The sequence below is a fragment of the Myotis myotis genome, unplaced genomic scaffold, assembly GCF_014108235.1.
Source record: "Myotis myotis isolate mMyoMyo1 unplaced genomic scaffold, mMyoMyo1.p scaffold_m19_p_7, whole genome shotgun sequence".
NCBI classification, from domain to species: domain Eukaryota; kingdom Metazoa; phylum Chordata; class Mammalia; order Chiroptera; family Vespertilionidae; genus Myotis; species Myotis myotis.
The window spans coordinates 19,446,521-19,471,767 of record NW_023416379.1 but is presented as its reverse complement, the minus strand read 5'-3'; the positions used below and the strand labels follow the sequence as shown (position 1 = coordinate 19,471,767).

The window sequence follows — 25,247 nt, the reverse complement described above, 5'->3', positions numbered from 1 at the left end:
AACATTTCCACTCAGTGGAAAGTCTAAATGGATCTGTTGAGACATAGAGTGGGGTGGGGATGGGGAGTTTGGTCTGTGATATCTTGAGTTTATAAATATTACCCAGTTAAAATATTCCACGTTAAGGGGTTTTGGTGGCTGCCATTAACAGCAGAACCAAGACATGCCCGGCCTGAGCTCTGTGAGAGAAGAACCATCTTTCAGAGGCAGCCTGTGGCTTGCCACCTGTGACCCCAAGGGAGCTCAGGGTGGGTGAGTTTCTTGGCAGGAGTATGGCTGCACTGAAAAGAAAGGCACACGTAAAAGTGAAAAGAAACAGGATTTCCCTTCTTCACCCCATGATCTGCTATTGTTTTCACACATAAAAGGAAGGACTGGATTTTGACAAATCTAAAAAAAGTGTGTATGCCTTCTTTTAAGATTGGCATTCTATAACTATCTCCTCATGTTTGGAAAAGGTTTCCCACCCATGTGGGACTACAGTGATTGAAGGAAAAACACACCAATTATTTTTTAAAATCCTAAATCTGCTTATCGTAAGTCATGTTAAAGGTGCTTGACAAGGCTTCTGACACTTTAAAACTATTTATAAAATAGATTTCAAATTTCTAATATACTTATGCATTGCTTAGAGCTGACAGAAGTAAAGTAAAATGCTGTCACCGACAAAAGTCAATACTTTTATTTCCCAGGAAAAATTTAACTAATGACAATAGTATATAAGATTGCATTAGCTCTTTACATTTTCAGAGTGATTTTTGCAAATAATTTTATTGCATTTTCTCCAAATTTTATGAGCTGCTTCAGGCAGACATGCTTTTTCTTGCCCAAGGTCATAGCTAGGAAAATTTAGCATGGGATCCAGGGCTTCTGAATTCTAATCTGATGCTGTCTTCTCTCTTTATCCAATCAGCATTAAACCTACTTATAAAAAATGTGTTTAAAGTTTTAATCATATAAATACCTGACAGGATACATTTAAATAAAATGTCCTCATAAAATATAACTGCATTTGTGCTTCAATGTTCTTTAATCAACATAAACTGAGGGTTCACTCCCTGATCACTATAATTGAATATATAGTTATGAAGAAAATGGCATTCAATACCAAAAGTAAAGTGAGAATGAAAATTAGACACGGAAAACAAAAAATGTCTATAGAATTTGGATTGAAAAATGCAACAAATTGACCTGAGTTTGGCCAAAATATGAAGCTAACGGTTCTGTGTCAGAACAAGGGAACTGTAAGATCATTGTTGACTTCAAGTGCTCCCAAGATTATGTCCAGTTGGCCAGCTCTACACTGGCAGAGGAAGTGTTCTACTTCCTGAAGTATCTACTACCTGCCACAGAAGACACAAGAGACCAAAGAAGAGCGAACATTTCCACAAATAAGTAGAGAAAGAGAAGCTAATTTTGGACTGATTTCCATGTGCGTAGTGAAGATATGCACATGGAAATCATTTTTATTAATGGCTGAACAGAGAATTTTATATAGTTATAATGATATATGTGTGTGTGTGTGTGTGTGTGTGTGTGTGTGTACTATGTATGAATTTACTCCAAAATAATTTAATTCTACCTACCAACAGATGTACAATAAGATAAAATGAATTGCCTGGATTACAGGCTTGATCCCCAGTAGGGGGCATGCAGGAAGCAGGTGATCAATGATTCTCTCTCATCACTGATGTTTCTATCTCTTCCCTCCGCTCCCCTTCCTCTCTGAAATCAACAAAAAAAAATTTTTTTAAAAGAAAAATGAATAAATAAGGTTAAAGACAAAAAAAAATCCTGAAAAATCAAATCAAATCAAAGTGTAAAATTTATTGTATAAGGTATGTTCATTTGGTAGTGGCAGATCAACATATGGCTTTGCGCTATCTCACAGCTATTGCAAGAGGGAACAAACTGCCTCTTGGGACTGGCATAACATTTCTATCATTAGGGTTAGACAATCAGGGCATGTTCTGTGTTTGTAGATACAAAAAGGAAGAATTCCTTTTAACTAATTGTAACCTGGAACACTTGGGTAGGGAAAGAGAAACCAAAAGGGATCAGAAGCTGCAAAGGAATCAGAAGGAGCAGAGGCCTGAGAAGAGAATAAAATTGAAGAAAAAACTCATTTGCTTCATGATTTTGGTTTGGGCCACATGAATTTTTGATGTTTCTTCATAAGTGTTTTCTTCTTTCAGTTCAGTGATCTCTGTTTTATATATTCATAGGAAAACCATTAAGCAAACACATATTTCTTTAATTATCTTCAAATACTATGAAATATGAATTAATGTTTGTAATTGGGTTTTATAATTAGAATTGGGTTATTTTCTGTCTTTGGATATTATATTTCTCTAAACCTGGGTTTCTCATTCTGCAAAATGAGGTAATATGATCTACTTAATAAAGCCTTTTTTGCTAAAAATGTAGGAAAGAAACTCTTACAGTGGCACAGTAAATCATAGCTGTGATTTAATACTTTAAAATGTTTTGCCAAAGTAGATTGATTTGTTTAAATTTGAAGGTACTTAGTCACCTGTTACATAATTAAACTTGCATTTTCTGAGAAAGGAGGCAGGTGTAAACACAAGGAAGGCACACAGGTCAACTTTTAGCTAATTGCTATAGGAAAAGATATCCATGGTTACAAATAAACTCCAATATTTTACTAGCTTAGCACTAGAAAGGCTTATTTCAAGTTCATACTACATAGCTAATGCTTATCAGTAGGGAACTCTGTTCCACAGATGCATTCAGATATCAAAAAATGGGCATTCCACCACTTTGCCATGCTGCCTCCTCAAGATGGACCTGCACGAGAGAAGAAAGAGCATGGACAACTCTTAACTGCGCCTACATTTGCTAGAACTAGTTGCACAGCCACAACCCAGTTGCAAGAGAGGTTGGAAAAGGTGGAGAAGCCCTTTACCATATGATAAGCATTACTATCTCTATTATTTTCCCATTATTTAAAAAATAAACTTAAACTGTTTTCTATGAAAAAAATAAACTGCCCGAGTCCTTACATTGAGTTAGCATAATGCTTGCCAAACCCCAGGGTCATTTTTACAATGAACATTTACAGTTTGTCTAACCTTAAATTCTATTGAACTTTTTTTCTTTGCTTCTCTTCCACGTCTCTGAAATTGTTTCTATTTCTATAGCCCCATTGGAAGAAGAACAGAGAGATGAATATATGGGTTCTAATATTGGTTCTGCCACAAGCAAGCTGTATTATGATCATGATCAAGTCATTTCATTTCTCAGGAGTCTAGTTTTCCCTTCTGGTTTATGGGATTAGTACAATAGATCATAATCACCCATATGGACATAAAACATGGTTTAGGAAAGTACTCTAAATTATCTAACACACTCTAAAATTTCTAAAGGATGTTGTTGAATGTTTACTTAAATTTACCTTTTGCCTCAGCATAATATTAGAAAATAACATTTTCTATTAGAACTATTAATTTTACTAATAATTCAATATGGCCCTTGACTGAATCCAAGAGTCAGCTCTAGAAGTGGTCCATTCTTTCAGGAAGATAAATTTTAGCATTCCTGATGCACACAAAGAAGTACATATTCATAATATTAGTAGGTAGAACTTATTGAGTGTCTGCCTTCTATCCAGCTTTGTGCCAAGAATGTCTCTAATTTTATCATGTAATTTATGAAAATCTATGATTATAATATCTATTCAAACACATCCCGGGAATTCAAGAACAAATAATAATGTGGTTTTTTTTTCATAAAATATTTAATCTATAAGCTATGCGATGTCAGAAATTAATATAAAACATTTGAAATATTTACAATTTTATTTGCTTCTCTAGAGATAAATTTCATGATCTAGTTTCAATCTATAGCTATAATACATACATCACCAAGATGAGGCTAAGCAAAGGGCAGACACTATAACTAGCTGATGAAATATATATATTTATACACACACATACTTATACTGGAGGCCCGGTGCATGACATTAGTGCACTGGAGGTGGGGTGTCCCTCAGCTCAGCCTGTGCCCTCTTGCAGTCCGGGACTCCTCGTCTGGCTGAGCGGCACTCCCGCTGTGGGAGAGCACTGACCACCAGGGGGCAGCTCCTGCGTTGAGTGTCTGCCCCCTGGTGGTCAGTGCATGACATAGCGACTGTTCGTTCCCCCATTTGGTCGATTTGCATATTAGGTTTTTTTTTTTTTATATAGAATATATAATTTAAATATTACATACTTATCTGTATTTATACATCAAAATAAGTATACCAATACTTATCTCTATCTCTCTACACATCTGTTTTATTTAGCAATGTTATATAAGAAATTTAGATCCAAAATGCTTGTGATCTATAAGATTTATGATCAGAATTTAAAAAGATAAGTCACCAAGGTAAAACCATCACTAAGCTTTAACTTGCAGATGAAGGTTGCAGCAATCTCTAGCTGATTTCTTTTTCTTCTTGATATATCATACAATCATATTCATATCAATATATCCATATTCAATATATTATGTTCAATTTAGTCTTCAGAGTTTAAAATAGCAGTAATGACTATTAAAGAACGTTTAAAAAGACTTCCTCTAAGGTACTGTGTCCCATTATTTAATGATTTTAAAAGAAAACTTAGGTTATTAGATTAAAATAAACTTTTTTCATTACATTTGTGCAGTAAACTATGTTAATTTTCCAAGTTGTTCTAAATTTAAAAGACTTTATAATATTGGATACAAACTTCCAGGATTTTATAAATAAGTGAATTATCCCTGTCCCCCAAAAGCTGGAATTTAAAATAGGTTACTACTCTATTCCTGATTCTACTTATAAGGATAAAAGTACGTATATGTAACCATGTTGAAAAATGAAGGATCTTTAAATACTTGGGTATAACTGATATTGTTACTATTGAATTTTCTGAAAAAACTAAAAATCTGTATAATCATACATAACTGGAATACACAGACTTGAGGAATACACGCATTGGGCCCTGGGCCCTCAATCCCTTTGACACAGATGAATGGTGTTCTAACGCTTGCTGACTTTCTCTTTCCTTTCACAAACACTTAGAACCCATTTTAAGAAGCATAGTAAACAGAAAAGGATGGAGTATGAATGCCAACAGTTACACAAAGTTCTCTCCCTAACGGCCCCTCTGCATTTGCGGTCATGTTGGTTAGACTTGAGAATTCATCCATAAACTCTACATATTCAATTAGTTATGCAATTCTACAAATGTATTATGCTAGGATTCATATGGTACTATAAATGGCCAGCTCTGCTGGATTGACAGCTGTGCTAGTCCCTATGACTTCTGGCTGAGAAGAAGTACAACACAAATCAGTGGAGAAAAGCAATCCCTCTGCTTTCTTCAGTGAAAGACAGTGTTGAACAATGGGTTTCGTCTATATTAAATGGTTCTGCAGAATTCATTCAGCCATAGTGAGTGAACAAGTTCTCTATTGCGTGATATAATCATTCACAAATACACCAGAGAGCAAGGTTCATGTCAAATTATAGTCAACATAGGCCCCACTAACCATTAATTGTGAAGGGATTTAATTTGTTCTCCTATATTCATTATTTTGCAGTAGCCTTCCCTTGTGCCTTCTTCCTCTCCTATGACACCCTTTGTTGCTAAAGGTTCCTCAGTTTTGTGCCCACCCCGGCTCATGCTCCAAACTTTGGAAATGATTTGATCACTAATATACATTAACTCAATTTCCCATTTAATTACTTTTAATGTTATCACATAAAATGCATTGTATTTGTTAAAGAAGTCTGCAATGTAGGCTGTAGTGGAAGGAAAGCACATGGACTTCAAATTCCAACTCTAATATTTTATTTTAAAACATTTTTAAATTGATTTTTTAGAGAGGGATACGCTGATTGGCTGTATCTCTCTTACATCCTGTATTGAACCCAGAAGCTTGGCATATGGCCTGCCCAGGAATCTACCCTATGACCTTCCAGTGCACAGGATGATGCTCCAACCAACTGAGCTACACTGTCCAGGGCCCAGCTCTGGTACTTTAGTATTTTATGACTGAGCAAATTACTTGATAATAGTTAGTCCTTATTTTGGGCTCACCATGTCCAACGACTAATTTAAGTGCTTTGTGTATTTTAATTGATGTAATTCTCACAAAAACTCTGTGTGTGTATATGTGTGCATGTGTGTATGTGTGCATGTGGGCATTTGCATATGTTGGTATAAAATATATCTGTTCTTTGGAGTTAGTTTTGAAATTCTGTTTGAATTTCATCTTTATATACTAAATCAACAAAACTATAGCTAAAGTATTCAAAATTCTGCAGAATAAACATTGATAACTATAAATATTTTATATTTTAAACATATGACATTCCCGAGAAACTTATGCATATATTTATTATTTATGTGTGACAAGAGAAAGAGTACATTCCATATAAAAATTCACTTACAGAACTGGATGCCCAACTCTTTAGAGAGGTAAGTATATTACTCACTTATTTGATGGGATATTGAGTGGACAGGCACAGGGCTGACAATCTTCAGCAGTTCCTTTAGTAGGATCGCCGTAGAAACCAGGAAGACATTGATTGCAATATGGGCCACCTGTGTGATCTCTACAGTTCTGAGAAAGAAATGCACATCAAAGTTTATTATTTCGGTCTCAAGCAACATGTTACCAAAAATAGTTCTACAGAGTCATTAGTCTGTTCCCTGCCAGGAATAATAATTTTCCACAGTAAATGGTCAATTTTACAGCTGGGAAATAGCATTAGAAGTTAATTTAATACATGTTAGTTTCAGCATATGCAACTTATGAAAAGATGACTGAAATTAATTATGGTTTTTTGTTGTAATGCACATCTTATGTCCTTCTTTCTTTAGATTGAATTTTTTTTTCTTGAGGAAATACATGTGCTTGTTCATGCACATGTAAGTATGTATAGTCATAGAGCCTGAATAAAATATGTTCAATGGCAACTGTAGCCAATTCTAGGTAAAAATTCAATTTTTCAGCTTAAAACTGCTGATTTAATGAGAACTGTGGCTAATCAAACAAATCCTCTGGGACTATAACCCTCTTACTGCAGAGATTAACTTGGACCTCAGTGGGCTCTGGTGAATTGCACAATGCATTAATGTATTACATCTGTGAGGAGCTTGTTTGATGCATATTAAACAATGAGAATATTGAAAAAAATTAAATATATTCCAATACATATTGAAAACACAAGACACATTACAATTTCCCTTAGACAATTTTTAAAAAACTAAAATGGCATTTTCCTGTCAACTAGCAGTTATTGAACCCAGGTTCTTTTCAAAAATAAAAAAATGATAATTTATATCTTGATTTCTTCATGTTAATTAAAGTACATTTATCAATGCAGGCTGTGCTCACAAAACTCATCAAGACTGGTTTAAAGGCGAACAATCGAGTTAATCAAGCAGTAGAATTAGCTACAAAACTTTCGATAGCAAAATTTGATAAATTTGTATCATGTTTTGGCATCATGCAGACATAACTTACTTATTTGGTCTCTAATGGTACAATAAAACATATCTAATGCTTATTAAATATCATAAGTATGGATTCATTATGACTAAAATACATTTTTAATTTTATAAACATTTATGATTATAATTTTTTCTCATGTTGAAAAGAGTCCCTCAGAGCTTAGGGGTGTAAAAACTTTATTGTTATGACCAATAACCGAGTAGGAAATAGCTAAAATATAAATTCATTTTAAACTAAAGTAAAATGGATGACCACTGGGATAGCCACCCTAATTTAATGAAAATCCTGAATTATTATTTACTTCAGTATATTTTTAAGTATATATTTCAGTATATTTCAAAGAAGCTCAATTTTAATTACATTTAGTAAGTGGATTTAATAAAAACACACAGAAAATACACACTTTGGAACATAGCTTGTTATGTTCCCCGGGGAGAGAAACAGATTCTTTATCGAGCAGAAGATATTAAATGAAAATCCAATCATTTAACTCTCGAAACCTCTCACTTTCATTCTGCAAAATGAGGGAGCTAAAGCCTATGATTTATGGAGTTTTCAAACTCTGAAATCCCATGACAGTTTCACAACCACAGGTGAAGAGGTAATTCTTTAGTATCTGGTTATACTAGAAAATAGGTTTTTCTTATAGTAATTTAAATTCTGTCTCAAATTTATTTAGTAACCCTCTTTCAAAGATAGCATAGAGGTTAACTTCACTGTCAACAGTTTTCTAAATAAGCATATTCGGATGGAATGTGCAAACCATGAGTCAGTTTGAAGAAAGGCTTTCTTCTTTGATTTCATCTTTGTATTAGTTCCTTTCAGTTTCCAGGTTTAGGTCACATTGTCTATTACTAAAAAAATTGTATGTTTCTGCAATAATCTTTGCCTATTACCATAATGACATGATCAAAATGATCTCTTCAAAGACTTCGGGGTTTTAAAAAATAAAATCATAAAATCATAAACATTGTCTTAACCTTGTTGAAAATGATATTTCCAAAACTTCACTGAAAACCTGTACAACTCAGAGACCCTGTTTTTTTAACTACTGATTTAAAGGAGAAATACTATGTAGCAGTTTCTTATATTTCCCAATGTTGTATTTCATTTCATGGAAATAATAAAATTAATCTTAAAACTCAAGTGTCTTTGCAATTGTAACTCTAAAGTTGCCTTAGACAACAACATACTGGAAACCAAGGTGTAAAAGATGAGAGGTTCGCTCTGATGACTTTACTCTGGTTATTTTTACAGATGCCCTGCTACAAAGGTGGTTTCCAAATGTCTGCTCACATCACATAGAACAATGAGAAGGAGACAGTATGCAATCTTCTCATGTGGCTCTGAATGCTTCCTGAGTTGCTTCAAATGGACTTTGAGTTAAAATGACTTTTTCATATATGTCCACCCTAAAACAGAGGTCTGGTTTTTGAACTAATATCAAAATGTATTTTAGTTAATTTCTAATCAGATTTCAAAGCCACGGTAACTAAAAAATAGTTTATCTGTAAATTTCATAACTTGTCTTTTTAGTGTTAGGGGCAAACATAAATAATAATAAAAAAGAAGCTTAAAGTGCTGATCAGCTGAATAGTAAGAATGCCCTTGATGTGCAACATTCAAATATTTTCTCTCTGTGGATCCTATTAGAATCGATGTGCTCAAAATGGGATGTCAGCACTTCACTATCAATACTGTTTTAGATAAAGGTAGTTGAAAGTCGCCAGAAAATACCTTAATGATCACCTATTTACCAGCTATAATGGAAACCCCAAAAAACACCAGATTCTATAGGTTCTCTACCGTTTCCCTAAGGTTCCCTCTGTTATTTGAAGGTAGGCTCCCATCTCTCTGTCCATGAAACATTTCATTAGTAGAAAGCCTCAAATAATCTTTGCTCCCTCTATTTTCCCCTCCTAAAAATATGTTTAATGAAATTATTTTATTCTTAAAACAAAACAAAACACTTACATCCTTGGAAATATCACAAAACCAAATGGGTCAACAGAATGATCTGATTTAATACTAATGAATTCAATATGAAATATTACTATTGGGAACATTCCAAGCCTGATACCACGATATTTTTATTTTTGTCTTTCTAGGTTTAAATAAAGCAAATTCATATTCATTTTAAGCTGAAATTTCCTATTGCAAGTTAGTGAAGGTATTTAAAGGCAACAATATTTTCCCCAAGGTGCATTTTAAAAGTCTTATGGTATAATTAGAACCAAAATCACTTAGTCTATCTATTCATAAAAATGCCATTTCAAAAATCTACTGCTCCACAAATTAAGACTATCATGTTTTATACTGCAATGCAATGAAACAAAATCTAATATAAGAAAACAGAAAGAGCATCAATAGATCTAAATGACAAATTACATTGAAACAAAAGCCCTGAATTTTCATTTTGGATTTTTCCCAGATGTTTTCAAGTAGAAGCAAAAGGGACAAAATGAGTAAGAGAAAGAGAGAACATTAAGAAATACAGAAAACAGAGTCTGCCTGAAATTCTACAGGGAAATGAGAGTATGATATCCCCCTAACCTGGCACTGTTTCAAATTGTGTCTCTGTAAGGCTAATGAAATGAGAAGTGTTGTTTCAAGCTTCATGCCATGTCAGACAACATAAAACTAACATGCCCTTGAGTTGATCAGAATGGTCTATTCAGTGCAATTCTCCAATCCAAAGCCTTCTTAGCAGGATAGAAAGTGTTTAGCTCTTTGTAGACCTGTTTTTCTTGTTAAAAGTGTAGACTTAATTGTAAGAGTAAACAGCTCTGATGAATATGTATTGCATATATTTATTACTTTAATCTATATATGATGCCTTGTATTTAGTTAAATGCTACAATTTAAAAATAAACATACATGCAGTATGCTCTCATTTTCAATGACAAAACAAACAATTGTGGCTATTACATAGGTTATCTTTTACTTTTCATGCTATGGGGATACAAACCATTTCCTGTTAGAGAAGTACAGTCTATGTTTGGTAGATTTATGGAGGGGATTAAAACCATGCATTTTCATGGTAGATGTGTACCTCAGTCATTAGTTACATTTTATTTTGATGTACCTGATCCTAATTCAATTTTTAGCCTAATAGGAAGAAACACTTCCTAATACCTGTTACTCGGGGAGAGCACATATGAAAGAGAATTCTCAACTTCTAACCCAGTTCAACATAAAGATCTCTGTCAAATCACTTCTTGGCTCAAGTGTTTTAGGTCACGAAGGTATTGATTGAATTGCAGGTCCTGTGGAGCTGACCTCAGCCTTGTCAGTCAGCATCCACCAAGAAGAAAGCACTTACCAGGCATTCCGCAGTGATGTCATCACAGGAATCCGCATGACCAAAGCACTGGCAAGGTTCACAGATGCCACCAAAAATAGTGCCGTTAACGCGTCTGTGCCTAGGCCAACAAGACTAAAACAAAAATAACGTTTCAAGTCAGTCTCAGGAATTGTTTTTTTAATTTGTGGTTTGTCTTTTATGGATAAAGAAAAATATCTAGGCAGCAAACTCAACAAATGTGCTTGTCAAAACTTTTCTGAGTTATTGAAACACTGCTACAGAGCTATTCTCCTGACAGTGGAGCTTCGTACTGACCTTAGCGTTATTGGCAGGTATGAGATTAGAGGAAGCATTAGCTTGGAGTCTCTTCTGAAATAGCAAAATAAAGCAGAGATATAAAGAATTGAAATGTGACAGTCTTGAAGTAAAAAGCAGAGACAAAAAAAGAAGGAAAAGTACCGGAAATAAAAGCAGCCAACATAAAAGGATTCTTAAAAGAACCTTAGCCTACCTTGGCAACTAATGTCAACCCAAGGAATGTTGATTCTCTGGAATACACTACCTTTCATACATACTAACTACCCTTAACTCGGTCACTTTCAGAAAACCTTTGCAATAATTTGGAAGGCAACCCGCTCTTACATTTGATTATAAACACCACTAACTTCTCCAAATACATAAATCATATCTTTCATTCTCAATTTCCTTCATCCTATTATCCTTTCTCAATTTTACACAAAAAAGTCTGTGATTTATTTATTATACATTCCCTTCATATTTTGTTTTGTGGTAGTATCCTACTAGAACTTCATGTTCATCATTTCTTTTTAAAGTATGAAACACTTTCTCAGATAAAACCAGAATTCTGATTTAAAAAGGATATTTGGGTCTTAGAATACCTGTGTGTCCATGCCAGCTCTAAGGCCACCATCTCCCTGAACTAAGTTTCCCTTCGGTGGGGGTTACTACAAACTGGGTGGGATATAAAATAGGGGGGAACACGGCTGTCCTCTAGGAGCTTATGGTCTCCCTCAAACTATAACTGCATTCTGTGGGTGATTTACTTTATTTCTGGATGGTTAACTACAACATAATATTTCATGAAAAGGTCCTTTTTCCCCCAGTTGAAATGAAAACAAGAGAGAGATCACTGCAGTAATAAAGTATACGGAACTGTGTTGTGTATTGTTAGAAATGTTCCTTCTGCCGGAGGAGCTGAGGACTCTTAAATTTGAACACTGCTAACAAACACATAAAAAATGATGTGCCAATACTTCATATCTGAGAGAAAAGCAAAAGCAACCTTCCTCTTAATCGGGCAGTACAAAAAAGAAGGTGTCAAGTTTCTGTCCCTTCTAATAATTTCTCTCTGTTAAATTTTTGCTACCCTATAGATGCATTGTGGAAGAGATTTTCTTCTGTGATATATAGTTCTAAAAACTGGGAAGCTACATATCCAGAAAGGGGTAGAAATTAAGGGTGCTGATATCAGGGAGAAAACTGATCTAGTGTTTTTAGGACAAATAATCATGAAATTATTATTTATAAGCTTTATTCTATACTCTGCACATGTACTACTCATACCCAAACCTCTTAAATGTCCAAACTCCTAACCTCTCTCTCTTAGCCAGTGATTTCATCGCATTAGCCACAGAGACACTGGAAGCCGATGGAAGCCATCTCTCCACTACCAAGTCCAAAAGCACAGGTGTAAATCGCCATTGGCCATACTCCCCTCCAGAACAATGGGGGCAGGGCATGCAGGGTCCCTCATCCTCTCAAAGGAATATCATCCCACTGGTGATCTGTATTCCATTATCTATTTACATTTAGACCAGGGAGAGATGCGATATCGTCAATATCGTCTTCCCAATATTCCCTCTGTGCTGCATCAGTAATAGCTTTCTTTTCTATTGGATCGCTATTATCAGCTCAAAAAATGATCGAGTATCCTCATCAAAACTTAACTAACAGAAATAACAAACAAAAAATGACAAAATTAGTTCCTTAATATCCAATAGCTTTCCAGTTACTTGCCTGCCTCTTTTTTTCAGTAAAACTCCTTTAAATTGTTTTTCTTCCTCACTTCCCTTTCATGCTGCTTTTTTTCCCTCTCATTCTAATCCATCTTGTGTTGCCACCACTCAATGAAAACTGCTCTCATCTGTGTCACCAAATTTCAGGTAGCCCAATCTCAGGGACACGTCTCCAATTACATTTTATCTGACCTCTCGTCAACATTGGTTTAGTTGATTCCTTTCTCCCTCAAAAGTCTCTTCTTGTAACTCTCATGACATCCCAGCCCCAAGTTTCCCTTTACTGTCTCTTCTGTCTCTACTCCACTTCTCCTTGTCAGAAGCTCCTAGGGAGTTAGTCACTTTTCTCTTTTTTATCACACTCTCTCCTAGCCAATTGTATGCAGTCTCACCATTGATGAAGCTTCCAAATACATATCTTTAGACCAGACAGATGCAAAGTTCAAGAGCTGCATATTCTAACTTTACATTGAAGTCCATATTTCACAGGCTTCTCAAAACTAGTATTTCTAGAATGGGCTGCTTATTTCAGCTATACTCTAGCTCAGTGAATGGCACCACATCCAATTCCTCAAGCTAGTAATCTGGCTCATTCTTAAACTATTTTTCTTTTAACTTTCCTTTGGCATATAGTCTATCAGTAAGTCCTACTGGTTCTACTATCAAAATATATGTAGAATAAAAACTTCTTTCTACCTAGCCTGCCATTATACCAACACAAACTATTACTGTAACTATCTTCTGCCACAAAAGCCTATCAACTATTCTTGCCCTCTATATTATGTTTTCATACTATAGTTATAAAAACTTTTTCAAAACACATAACTCAGATCATGGCACCACTCAGCTTAAAGCGTTCCATTGATTTTCCATTGCACTTAGAATAAAGTCCATGTATGCAACGCTCTGAATGGCCTGGAGCTCCAGTCACATCTGTGCCACTCTCTCCCCTTGCTTACTAAGCTCCAGCCATACTTGCCCCCTTTCAGGTACTTGCTCCAAGCTCTATTCCACTTTTCAATCAGTTCCTTTTACATAGCTGACCCTAAACTATTTAGATGTTTCCACCTCAGAGAGCCTTTCCTGACAGCCATTTATAAAGTAGTCCCTTCCATCTAATCTTCCTACACCCATTCTCAGGACTTCTAATGAGGCACCTGTTTATTTTCTTCGTGGAACTTATCACAAGTGTTTAAATTTATTTTTTGGCATGTTAGCTAGCCTTCCCCTAAATGTAATGTCCTGGAGAGCAGGGGCCATATCTGTATTTCTCATCACATATCATCCATGTCTAGGATCTTGATTGTCTCAAGATGCATGGTCATCAATATATGTTAGCTAAATGAAATTATGGACACTTCTAATGAGGTGGTTAATATTTCCGTCATACACAAGAGGAAACTGAGATTCAAATGCTTCTTTTTATTCAGTATCCCACTTTTGCTTTCACTTCCTCACCTGTCCCACTTGTCAAGTGAAATAAATTATGGTGATACTTTAGAAAACATAAAGATAAAAGATGAACTTTAGAGAACTTATAACTCAAGTAGAAATGAGAAAAAGTGATTCTGAGTAAACATTGTGACCCCAAGTGAAATAAAAGAGGATAATTTTATAATGGAGTCACTTGATTTGCTCCTAGCAACCTAGAACTAATTAATCTTTGCAATTTACCCAGTTCTTCAATGGTACGTGGATATTAGTGTTAACAAAGCTAGAGTGCCTGGCCTTATGAACTCAGCAAAAAAGCAAATAAAATCAGGAAAGAATAGGAATAAATAATAGTGAATCTAGGGACAGGAAGTTTTGATAAAGAAAAGAAGGCATTATTAGTAGATGAAATGTGGAAGTCTGCGAGAAACTTTAGAATTTATCATCTTCTGATTCAATGAAATTATTATTTTGTAGACTTCAAAATAACTTTATTTATCAAACAATTATTGTGTGAGAGGCACAGAAAGCTTTTATTATCCCTCCTCGTCTTCTTCTGATTCTCCCACACTTGTGTACTTCTCTCTTCCTACCTAATTGTTACCATTATTTAGCATGCAATTTGATGTTTTTTCACTTCAGGATACTTTCAGTGACATCTCTCTCACTGGAATTGCTCACCTCTTTGAATGATTGTTGCACTTATGTTCTGCACCACTTACTGGTCTCTTAATTATATAGTGCTGTGATCCAATTTTTCATAAGTATTTATTCTTTCTCCCTAAACAGATTTTTAAGGTCTTTAAGGATAGGGATTATGATGTAATCTCCTTGATAATCCCCTCAGCATCTAGTGCATAATTTACCAAAGATTCTCAATAATTTTTTTAGAAGAGAGGAAAGAAGAAATGAAAAGTATAGCCAATTAAACAATTCTAATATTCAGACAATTTTATATTCAATGGGCATTTGGAACTTTGCATAAAGGATGATGAAGGGTTCTGAGAATTACTACTGTGGGAATAAGTACTAAAGCAAGAATAGGATCAAGGAATTTATTATTCCAATTGAAATAGAAACTCTAAGGTTCAAAGAGAGCTTTCTGGTTTGAAATAAAAACTGCTAGGCTATTAACAAAAGAATATGCTTCATCAAATACAGCATGTATTTTACAGGCAAAGTCAAATTTGCATTGACAGAGTTAATTCATTTCAAGTATTATTTTTCTCTTCTTGACATGAATTTTAGAAAAGTGAGTACTTCAATGAATTACATTTAGTTTTATTCTAGGTAGGTAAATCGGAGCCCAGTTAAAGAAAAAACATTTTGCCACAAATATGAATCCAAAGCCTGTGTATCCTCTTGAAGCGCGCATTATTTCAGAGCACAAGAGAACTGACAAGGCAGGCAGTGCCTAGAGTATTTCTATAAATGGCATAATGGGTAGTGTGCTGAAGTGGAACATCTTGGTACACTCAAATGATTCCTTAAAGGCTTCATTTTTAAAGAACTTAAGCTCCTATTTATCTGCAAGCCATGCTCTCTGTCAGGGAATTGGTGTTTGCAATTTTTGACCAGGTTTTAAATAAAATCAATTTTTCAAACTACCGAAATAAAATACACAGAAGTAAATATGACATACTGGTATTAAGAAACATTAATATCATTATGAATCTAGAATATTGAGACAACAATAAGTATCTCAAACTTTAGCTACTAAACAAATCAAAGACCTGTGGGGAATTTTCCAGATCGAGGTATTTCTTCCATATATTATGTTCTTGACATTTTAAAGATAGTGTCCTTTAGATGATTGCAATTTTGCTGCATTCTTAGAAATAAAGTAGAGAAAGAGTAAGGCACAAAAGATTAAAAATGAAGAAACATAATTTCAAGAAGACATTATGTGAGTTGCACTCTTATTTGAAAGCCATGACTTTTTGGCAGACAGTCAAATTTCTTCTTTAAGTAATATACTATCAATTGTTTCTGCAATCTTTGATATAAAAAGACTAGACACTTTTTAGAACAGTTTATTGACAGAAATGATGAAGGGACTTAGAATGCACTGAGGATATGTTCTTGCAAACTTACTTCACAAGAGGACCCAGTGTACCCTGGTGGACACTGACAGACTTCCACAGCTGACGCAAAACCTCCGTCGGTACGATAGGGAACAGCAGAGGCCAGGCCCACAGAGCTCAACCTGGGGCAGAAGGAAAAAGAGATGGGAAATAAGTAAACAAGCTCCTAGGTATTACATAGCTGGAGGAATAATACAGTAACAGTGAGGTAAATATAAGCAGATTATCTGCCTTTAGAAAGAAGGCTAAAGAATATCCGTAACTTGAAGCTCTGGTCATTCGTTGTATTAGGTTAAGTCTGCTCAGTTAATAGTGTGCACAACCACTGCCACCATCACATGCTCAAAAGATATGAGAACATTCTTGCTCATTTCTTATTTTTTTGGCTGTGTTTTGATTTCCCCCTGTTTTGGTTTGTTTGCTTGTTTGTTTGTTGGAGATAGAGAGTTCAAGATCACATATTTGAAAAGATTTTTAAAACAGAAAACATTAATATAACAGATTTAAGTTAACATTTAAACTAGAAAATCAGGAGACAATAGGAATAAATTAGAGAAAGAACATGGTACACATGATTTAAAAATGGAGGAAAAAGTAAATATATATATATATATATATATGTATATATATATTCAGTCTGAGCCATTAAATTGGAAGAAAAGATAGAAGAAGAAAGAGAGCGAGAAAGGGAAAATAAATAATCTTGATTTCTTTTTCTCAAAAATAAATCTGTACGTTGGTAGGTAAAAGTCAAATATTCTCAAATGTTCAGTTGAATTAGTTAATTTGTTTGGGCCTAAATTGAATTCATTGTTCTCTGTGTCTATGGGTTTTATTATATTGATACTCCTTTACAGTCTGGTTATTTTAACAGAGTGATTTGATATCACTTATTATTTTGGGGCAGAGCTAGTTTGGCTAAATTGAAAAATGCTGTTACATAAGTTGGATACTATATATATATATATATATATATATATATATATATATATATAGTCTCTGACATTTACCAGTTCTCTCTACGCTTCAATGTTGTCATCTATGTAATGGATAATGTAAGTCTGTAAATCATGAGCTTGATTAAAGGATTAAGTTAAATAATAAATATAAAGTTCTTGATATAAGATATAACATGTAGTTGATTATTAATTAGTAGGCATTTTATATTCTCATTGACTGTAGAAATATAATAGAAATGACTGCATGAGTAGTATAAGAAATACTATTTGTATCCCTCAAAATAGCTTTTCGTCATTTTAACAAATTAAATAAATTTCAAACTTAAGAGCACTATTAAATGGCTGCTATTGATGCATAATGATAATACTGGTTTTTAAAATGATTGATCAACCTCCATATCACATAATCTGGCATCCTTTAAGCATAAGAAGGATGCAACTGATTCTTGCTATGGCACACATTTTTACTTCTTTTCTCAGGACTGGTGGTAGATTTTAATTGAATGGCAATTCATAATTAATAAAAAGCTTGCCAGTTTTAGGAAAGTAAGTGTTTCTTTAAAAGTGACAACCTTTCACAAAGCTGTAAATTTTTCAGCAACAAGTTTCTACATCTTTATTGTTTTTACCTCCATTTACCAATCTTAGTCCTTTGATAGTACCTTGAAATATGCATAAATCCATACATGATCAGGAAGTAGAAAAGGAAAATCAAGTTTAAATCTCAGAAAATAGGCATTTGGACAGGGAAGCCAGGTGCTAAAATTGTTAACTGGCATCCTATACAGACAAGCAGATTATCTTTAGCTACAGATGAACTTATCCAACACTATTTCTTAAATGCTTTCTTCTCTGGGGGTTGAGCTTAGACAACCTGGCAGTGGTAAGCATTAAAAATCACTGTTTTACAATGTTCAGGTTACATAGAGATTTTAGAAAACCTCTAAATGTTTTTTTTTTTTAATAAACTTGAACATGAAGTGTCATTGGAAATCCTTTTTTTAAATTGAGGTGAAAATTCACATAACGTACAACTAGCCACTTTAAAATGTTATTTAGTACATTCACAATGTTGTACAACCACTACATCTATCTAATTCCAAACATTTTTATTAGACAAAAAATAACCCACCTATCTATACTAATAAAAGCCTAGATGGTCCTCATGCCCTTGCGGGACACTCTCACATCATCACAAGACGGCCACCACAAGATGGCCGGCAGGATAGGGCAGTTGGGGGCAAACAGGACAGCAGGGGAGGGCAGTTGGGGTGACCAGGCCTGCAGGGGAGGGCAGTTAGGCGTTAATCAGGCCAGCCAGGGAGCGATTAGGGGATGATCAGGCTGGTAGGGAGGTGAGCAGTTAGAAGCCAGCGGTCCTGGATTGTGAGAGGGATGTCCAACTGCCGGTCAGACATCCCCCAAGGGATTGGGCCAAACGGCAGTCGGACATCCCCCGAGGGGTCCCATATTGGAGAGGGTGCAGGCCAGGCTGAGGGATACCCGCCCCCCCCCTCCATGCATGAATTTTGTGCACTGGGTCTCTAGTTAAATAATCATTTTCTATGTCATTCTTCTCCCAACCCCTGGTAAGCACAAATCTGCTTTCTGCCTCTATGGATTTACCTATTCTGGACATTTCATACAAACCTAATCATACAATATATTACCTTTTGTGTTTGGCTTCTCTGTGTTAGCATAATATTTTCAAGGTTAATCTATGTCTTAGTATGTATCAGTACTGTATTATTTTTTATGGCTGAGTAATACTGTATTTTATGAATATACCACATTTTAATTACCTATTCATCTGTCGATGGATGTTTGGCTATCTCCATTTTTTGTCTATTGGAAATAGTACCACTATAAAGATTCATGTACAAGTATTTTTTAAGTACCTGTTTTTAATTCTTTTGGGAATATATGTAGGAGTGGAATTTCTGTATCTGGCAATTTTTCTTAATACAACATAAGCTTTGGAAGAGTTACTAAATGAAGGATAATTCTTGCTTATGTTGACATGAGCATATGAACTACTCCTTGAGAACAGAGACCCTGTCATATCATCTATATACCTGGCCTGATCACCTCAATATATGCTCAATGTACTTTTGTTGGATGGATGGATAGAGAGAACACTAGATAAATGGGAAATACATGGATACATGGATGAATGAATGGATGGATACGAAACTAAACACAAAAACACATACATATATACATACATAAAGGAATAAATGAGTGGATAGATGAATGGAATTCAGTTATATTACTATTAGTAACATACTCTATAACAAATGATACACTAAAGCTTAGTATCCACATTTCAGATGAATAAAATCAGATAAGTTTAAGACACATTATTTATTTGATCTAACAAAGAAAATAAATTGAAACATGTTAGAATTAGGACTTGAGGTCAAAGGCCAGAACTCATCTGAATGTATTGTGACACCTAAGTGCCTGCAATTAATGGACTGCCATATGACAAACACATTTCTGATCACTTAAATTTCACAATGAGATGATTTCAGGATTACTATACTAGTTAATTGTCATATGAAAGACTATAACAATTTACTAAATAGCAGACTGGTCAGTTGTATACAGATAGAGTCCCAGGATTTTCAATATAAAATCGATAATTAAAATATAAGGAAAGTATTAGAAAGTTAGAAAGTAAAAAAAACGAGTAATTGAGTACTTTAAGAACAATTTAAAATATAACAAAACAAAACCAAAAATATTTTCAATGAACTGTCAAATTTCATTTGTCTTTGAACAACAGATGTTTCTCTCTTTAATCTATGTAACCATTTGAGCTATGAGAAATTTTATCATGCAAACATCTTTCCCAGCAATACTCCACATTAGTATTCGCTGAGCAATCCCAATGTTCATTAGGTTCTGCTATTTGTTAAATGGGATTTTAATGTGCTTAACAGTTTTAAGTGTTACTCATGAAGAAGGCTGCAGTTTGGTGTTTTGTTCCCCCCGCCCGCTCCAATATGGTCATTTTCTTCTCTTGAAACCAGGCTGCACTCATTTAAATACATAATACTGGCAATAATAAAGTACTGATGTTTGGAGATTCATGAACTATCGAAGATTTGCCAACTAAGTCAAATGTTTTAGCTGGCTCTTTTTTTCCTTATTGTTATGACTTGGATGTACAGATAAGCTGATGGAGGAAGAGAAAAGACAAAATTGTATAAGCTAGTATTAAAAATGTCTCTCCTGAGCTGTCCCTGTTTGCAGGTCTGCCACCGTGAATCCTTTCTCCACTTTTTTATATTGAATTCCATTTAATTCTACTTAAATAAATGTTATTTTAGGATAGCAACCATATATAATTTATTTTTATTTTTATTTTTTTTTTTGCTTTTCAGGTGCTTTGTTCTATTTTGTGTTGTTAAGACAAGATGATGACTCATAACTCTTTTAAGCCTCTTCTTGTAGAAGTTCCACAAGGTACTAAATTTGAGGAGCCTGATAATTGTCACTCTCTTCCTAAGATGGTAACAAAATCATTCAGTGGCCCAGTCAATGTCTGAGTGGGCCAACTGAGAAAGAGCGAAACATTTTCCCCAAATATTTTCAATCCCACGTCAAATAAGGTAAATGATAGACATAATTTTATACTGTTGCAGTAATTCATAAAATAATACATTAAATGGTGCTCAGCTGGTGTGGCTCAATGGTTGAGCACTGACCCATGCACCAAGTAGTCACTGGTTTAATTCCCGGTCAGGGCACATGCCCAGGTTGCAGGCTTGATACCCAGTGGAAGTCATGCAGGAGGGAGCCAATTGATGTTTCTCTCTCATCGATGTTTCTATCTCTCTCTCCCCCTCTCCCTTCCTCTCTCTCTAAAATCAATAAAGACATTTCAAAAATATATTAAATATTAATATCAGAATTCATCTTTTCCGACTTTAGTCCTGCCAGTGGGTCTGTGCAAACTTCTATTACACTGTTATATTATTGTAAATGTGTGTCTGACTTTCATACTGGACTTTGCTTTCTTTGAATTCAATGATCATTTATCCATCTCTGAATCCTCTTTGCTTAGCCTACACCAGTGGTCGGCAAACTCATTAGTCAACAGAGCCAAATACCAACAGTACAACGATTGAAATTTCTTTTGAGAGCCAAATTTTTTAAACTTAAACTATATAGGTAGGTACATTGTTATTAACTTAATTAGGGTACCACTTGTAAGCTGGCCTTTGCTAAAAACTTCCTCAATCTATTTGTATACTTTTTTCAGATAGAGGATTGTGGATGGGAGAGTTGGAAGGGGTCGACCTCAGCGAACGTACCTCAAAACAATGTACCTCCCTGGGCTGCGTATCCCACGGCCCGCCTGCACCGCGTCTCCTGTCGCCCTACTGACCGACACCCCCCACTTCTTCTAACGCCGCTTCTTCAAAATACACTCGCCCAGGCCAAAACCGACTTCTGCGCATGGGCCACGAAGTTTCAATTGCACTGTACGTGCGTGCCCACACGTGGTACTTTGTGGAAGAGCCACACTCAAGGGGCCAAAGAGCCGTATGTGGCTCGCGAGCCGCGGTTTGCTGACCACTGGCTTACACCTACCACATCATAATAATCATTATGTATTGAGTGTTTGCTCTCTTCTATGCCTTATAATGGGGGCTTGATGGACATCTCACTTAAGTATCAATGAACCCAGTCGTAGTAACCATGTTTTTGTCCACATTTACAAGTGAAAAACGTGGTTCTGAGAGAGGTCAAGTGCCTTGTCCATATAACACAGTTAGCAAATGGTGTAGCACAAATTCAAACCCAAGTGTGACTCCAAAAGCGATGATCATCTTGTTACTTGCATTGCCTCTCAACATATGCTAAGTAGCTTGTCAGGTGTTTTGGATACCTCCTTTTTTTACTTAGCCTTCAATCTTGAAAGTTAAATATTATTTCTGTTATTTTACAGAAGAGGGAACTGAGACTTAGAAAAATACACAGGGAAGGTGCTCAGTAAATGTTGGCAGACGGAATGAATCTAATATTTACAGAGTAGATTTGGGAGGCAGCCAAAGATTATGGGGAGGAACCACATGTGGATTTAAATCCTGGCTGAGCCTTTACCAACAGTTTAGTACCTAGCAATTGCATAAATTTTTTAAGTCCTAGAGTCTTTATCAGTATAATTTCTTCAAATTATATAATCACCTGCATTATTAATTTCAAAATGAAAAAATACACCACTGATACTATTTCTATAATCACCAAGATTCCTTTGTTTATAAGGATTTTCTAGATTATTTATTATATAAATTTTGAGTGGTATCTCTGATACTAAAAAAGTCCCCCAGATTTACTCTAAAAGTCATGTGAAAACATCTTCCCTTGAAAAGATTCTGCATTTTCTTTGAAGCAACAAGGATGCATGGGAGCATCATAATAAGGTTATGATGGCCTAGTTGTGCTCAAATTCTCAGTGGATTCACAGAAAGCAAAAGTTTACTCGTGCAAAATCCTCCACAGCCGATGACTATTCAAGGGAGCTGACCTTTGTGTGTTATCAAGATCTCAGGCTCTTTTGATCTTTTGTAGATCCTTCTGTATGATACAGAGAGTCTCAGACTGGCAATTCAATGCTTTGTTTGGGGGCGGGGGTATAGGAAGTAATACATCATTTCAGATCACACTTCATTGGGCAATCCCAGTCATATGATTAAGTCTACCCTCAAAGTTAGGAAAATAAAATATTCTAAAAGGAGGAGATTGAAAATTTGATGAATGGTATCCATGTCTACTCTAAAGTGAAAGAAATAATATATTTTTTTGTAAAGTTCTACACTGAATAGGTGTTAAGGGAGAGCTGAATGGGCTTCTGCTTGAGTGAAACATCAAGGATGCTACTGAAAAGCTAAGGCTTGGAGAAATTAAAAGAGGAAAATAAGCAGTTAGGTTAAGTGTATTTCTCTTACATTCTTGAAATAAGGATGAAATTTTTTCTAGTTTTATCTTCATCTTATGAAAGAGGACAATGAGAAGGAAACTGAATAATTTTATTGTATGGGCCTCTCAGAATTCTGAAAAAGAATGACAGCAAAACTGTCACAATTTTAGAAATATCCGTATGTACTTTATTCTAGATATCTCCAAGTCTTAACAGTGTTTGGGGAAAATGCTATTCTCTGGAATAATGCAGGTCAGATAAAAGTGCTTCAGGTTTGTGGGCTGAGTTGCCATTAGCTCTGCTTTTGTAGCCCTCTAATTCCATTTTCATGGTGATCTTTTGAGGTTGGCAAACAATTGTCCTCCTCCTTATTTCACAGATGAGGGGACTGAAATCCAAAGAGGTCAAAGGTACATTTATGGCTAAAACTATGAAATAGCTGCGTTGAGAACAAAAGTCAACATCCTGACCTGCACCCAGTTCTCCTTTCACTGCCAATGCCATCCATAGCACTCTCCCTTTTCCGCAGTTTCTCTTTTCTCGGTTTCAGTTTCCAAGGTTTCAATCACCCGAGGTCAATCACAGTCCGAAATATTAAGTGAAATATTCCAGAAATTAATAATTCGTAAGTTTTAAATTGCACACGGACCTGAGTGGCATGATGAAATCTCACACCCTCTGGCTCTGTCCTCATAAATCATTCCTTTGTCCAGTATATCCATGCTGCATACCTACACTACCCACCCTGTAGTCACATAATAGTTGCGGTGGGTATCAGATTGACTGTAGAGTATGGCAGTGTTTGTGTTCAAGGAGCCTTCCTTTTACTGAACAGTCCCAAAGCACAAGAGTAGTGAAACTGGCGGTTCAGGTGTGCCAAAGAGAAGCTGCAAAGTGCTTCCTTTAAGTGAAAAGGTGAACGTTCTTACCTAGGGGCAATGTGTTGTGCCAGAAAACATTGAATCTTACGAAGACTTCAGCAAGGGATTCCCAGAAACAAGGGGCACCAAGCCATGTACTGCAAGTAAGGGATGGTTACACAGATAGAAGGAATAGTTTTGAATTAAAAAATATAAAAATTACTGGGGAAAGAGAGAGACTGCCTTCACATAACTTTTGTTACAGCACATTATAATTGTTCTAATATTATTAATCATTCCTGTTCATTTCTTACTGGGTCTAATTTATAAATGAAACTCTGTCTTTGGTATGTGTGTATAGAAAAAACATAGTGTTGCGTCTATAAGGTTTGGTGCTTTCTGTGGTTTCAGGCATCCGTGGTAGGTCTTGAAATGTATCCTTGGAGGATAAGGGAGGACTACTGTAACCACATAATTGAAATGATCTAAGCCCATTTGCTGAGAGCACTACCATAGAATTAAGTCCTCCTTAAATAATCTACAACATGAATTTTTGTTGAGATAATTTCAATTTACTTATGCTTGCACACAAACAGTATATCAAGTCGGAAGACTACTGTGCAAGACAAGTTGAAATCAATTCAAGTAATGTTTCACAAATACGAATCAATCCATGAGTAGATCAGAGATTAATAAAATATAACAAGCTTACTGACCCGGGATTCATGCTGACTTTCAGCTCAGCGGAAATGGGTAGGAGTTTCAAACCTGACATTGGCTTTTACTTCTTGAACCAGAAAGCTGCCACCTACTTGGATTAGCTCTATGTCAGTTCACATAGCCATCCATGCTCGACAACATGTCGCTTGGGGTTGGGAACACTTCAAAAGACTTCACATGAAACTGATGGGTTTAAGATGGATAGACACTAAAATCATTTGACATAAATCAGGGGGAAATGCCTTTGGATTAATTAGTCTGAGAAGCAATGCTGACAAAAATAAATAAGCCCCCTAGTCAGTTTTTGTCAAATTGGTTATCACTCATTCTAAGAGCCAGAGGACTCGTCTCTTTATACTGTTTAAACATTATAACAATCTCTATTTACTAAATGGGGAAAAACATAATTAATTCCTGA

The 25,247-nt window shown here is 35.3% G+C and overlaps 1 protein-coding gene across 7 annotated transcripts in view; it reads right to left on the bottom strand.

Annotated features, from left to right (window-relative positions):
* Positions 1-25,247, bottom strand: part of LAMA2 (laminin subunit alpha 2) — a 480,022-nt gene that overhangs the window by 193,881 nt on the left and 260,894 nt on the right. For 4 of the 7 annotated variants that reach the window (XM_036316421.1, XM_036316415.1, XM_036316414.1 and 1 more), the window contains exons 15-18: positions 16,369-16,480; positions 11,123-11,176; positions 10,826-10,939; positions 6,482-6,609 (exon numbers count right to left, since the gene is read on the bottom strand). In XM_036316421.1, the coding sequence (XP_036172314.1) occupies positions 6,482-6,609; positions 10,826-10,939; positions 11,123-11,176; positions 16,369-16,480 (408 nt within the window). The remainder of the gene's footprint in view (positions 1-6,481; positions 6,610-10,825; positions 10,940-11,122; positions 11,177-16,368; positions 16,481-25,247) is intronic. The other 3 variants (XM_036316416.1, XM_036316417.1, XM_036316419.1) reach the window with 2 other exon arrangements.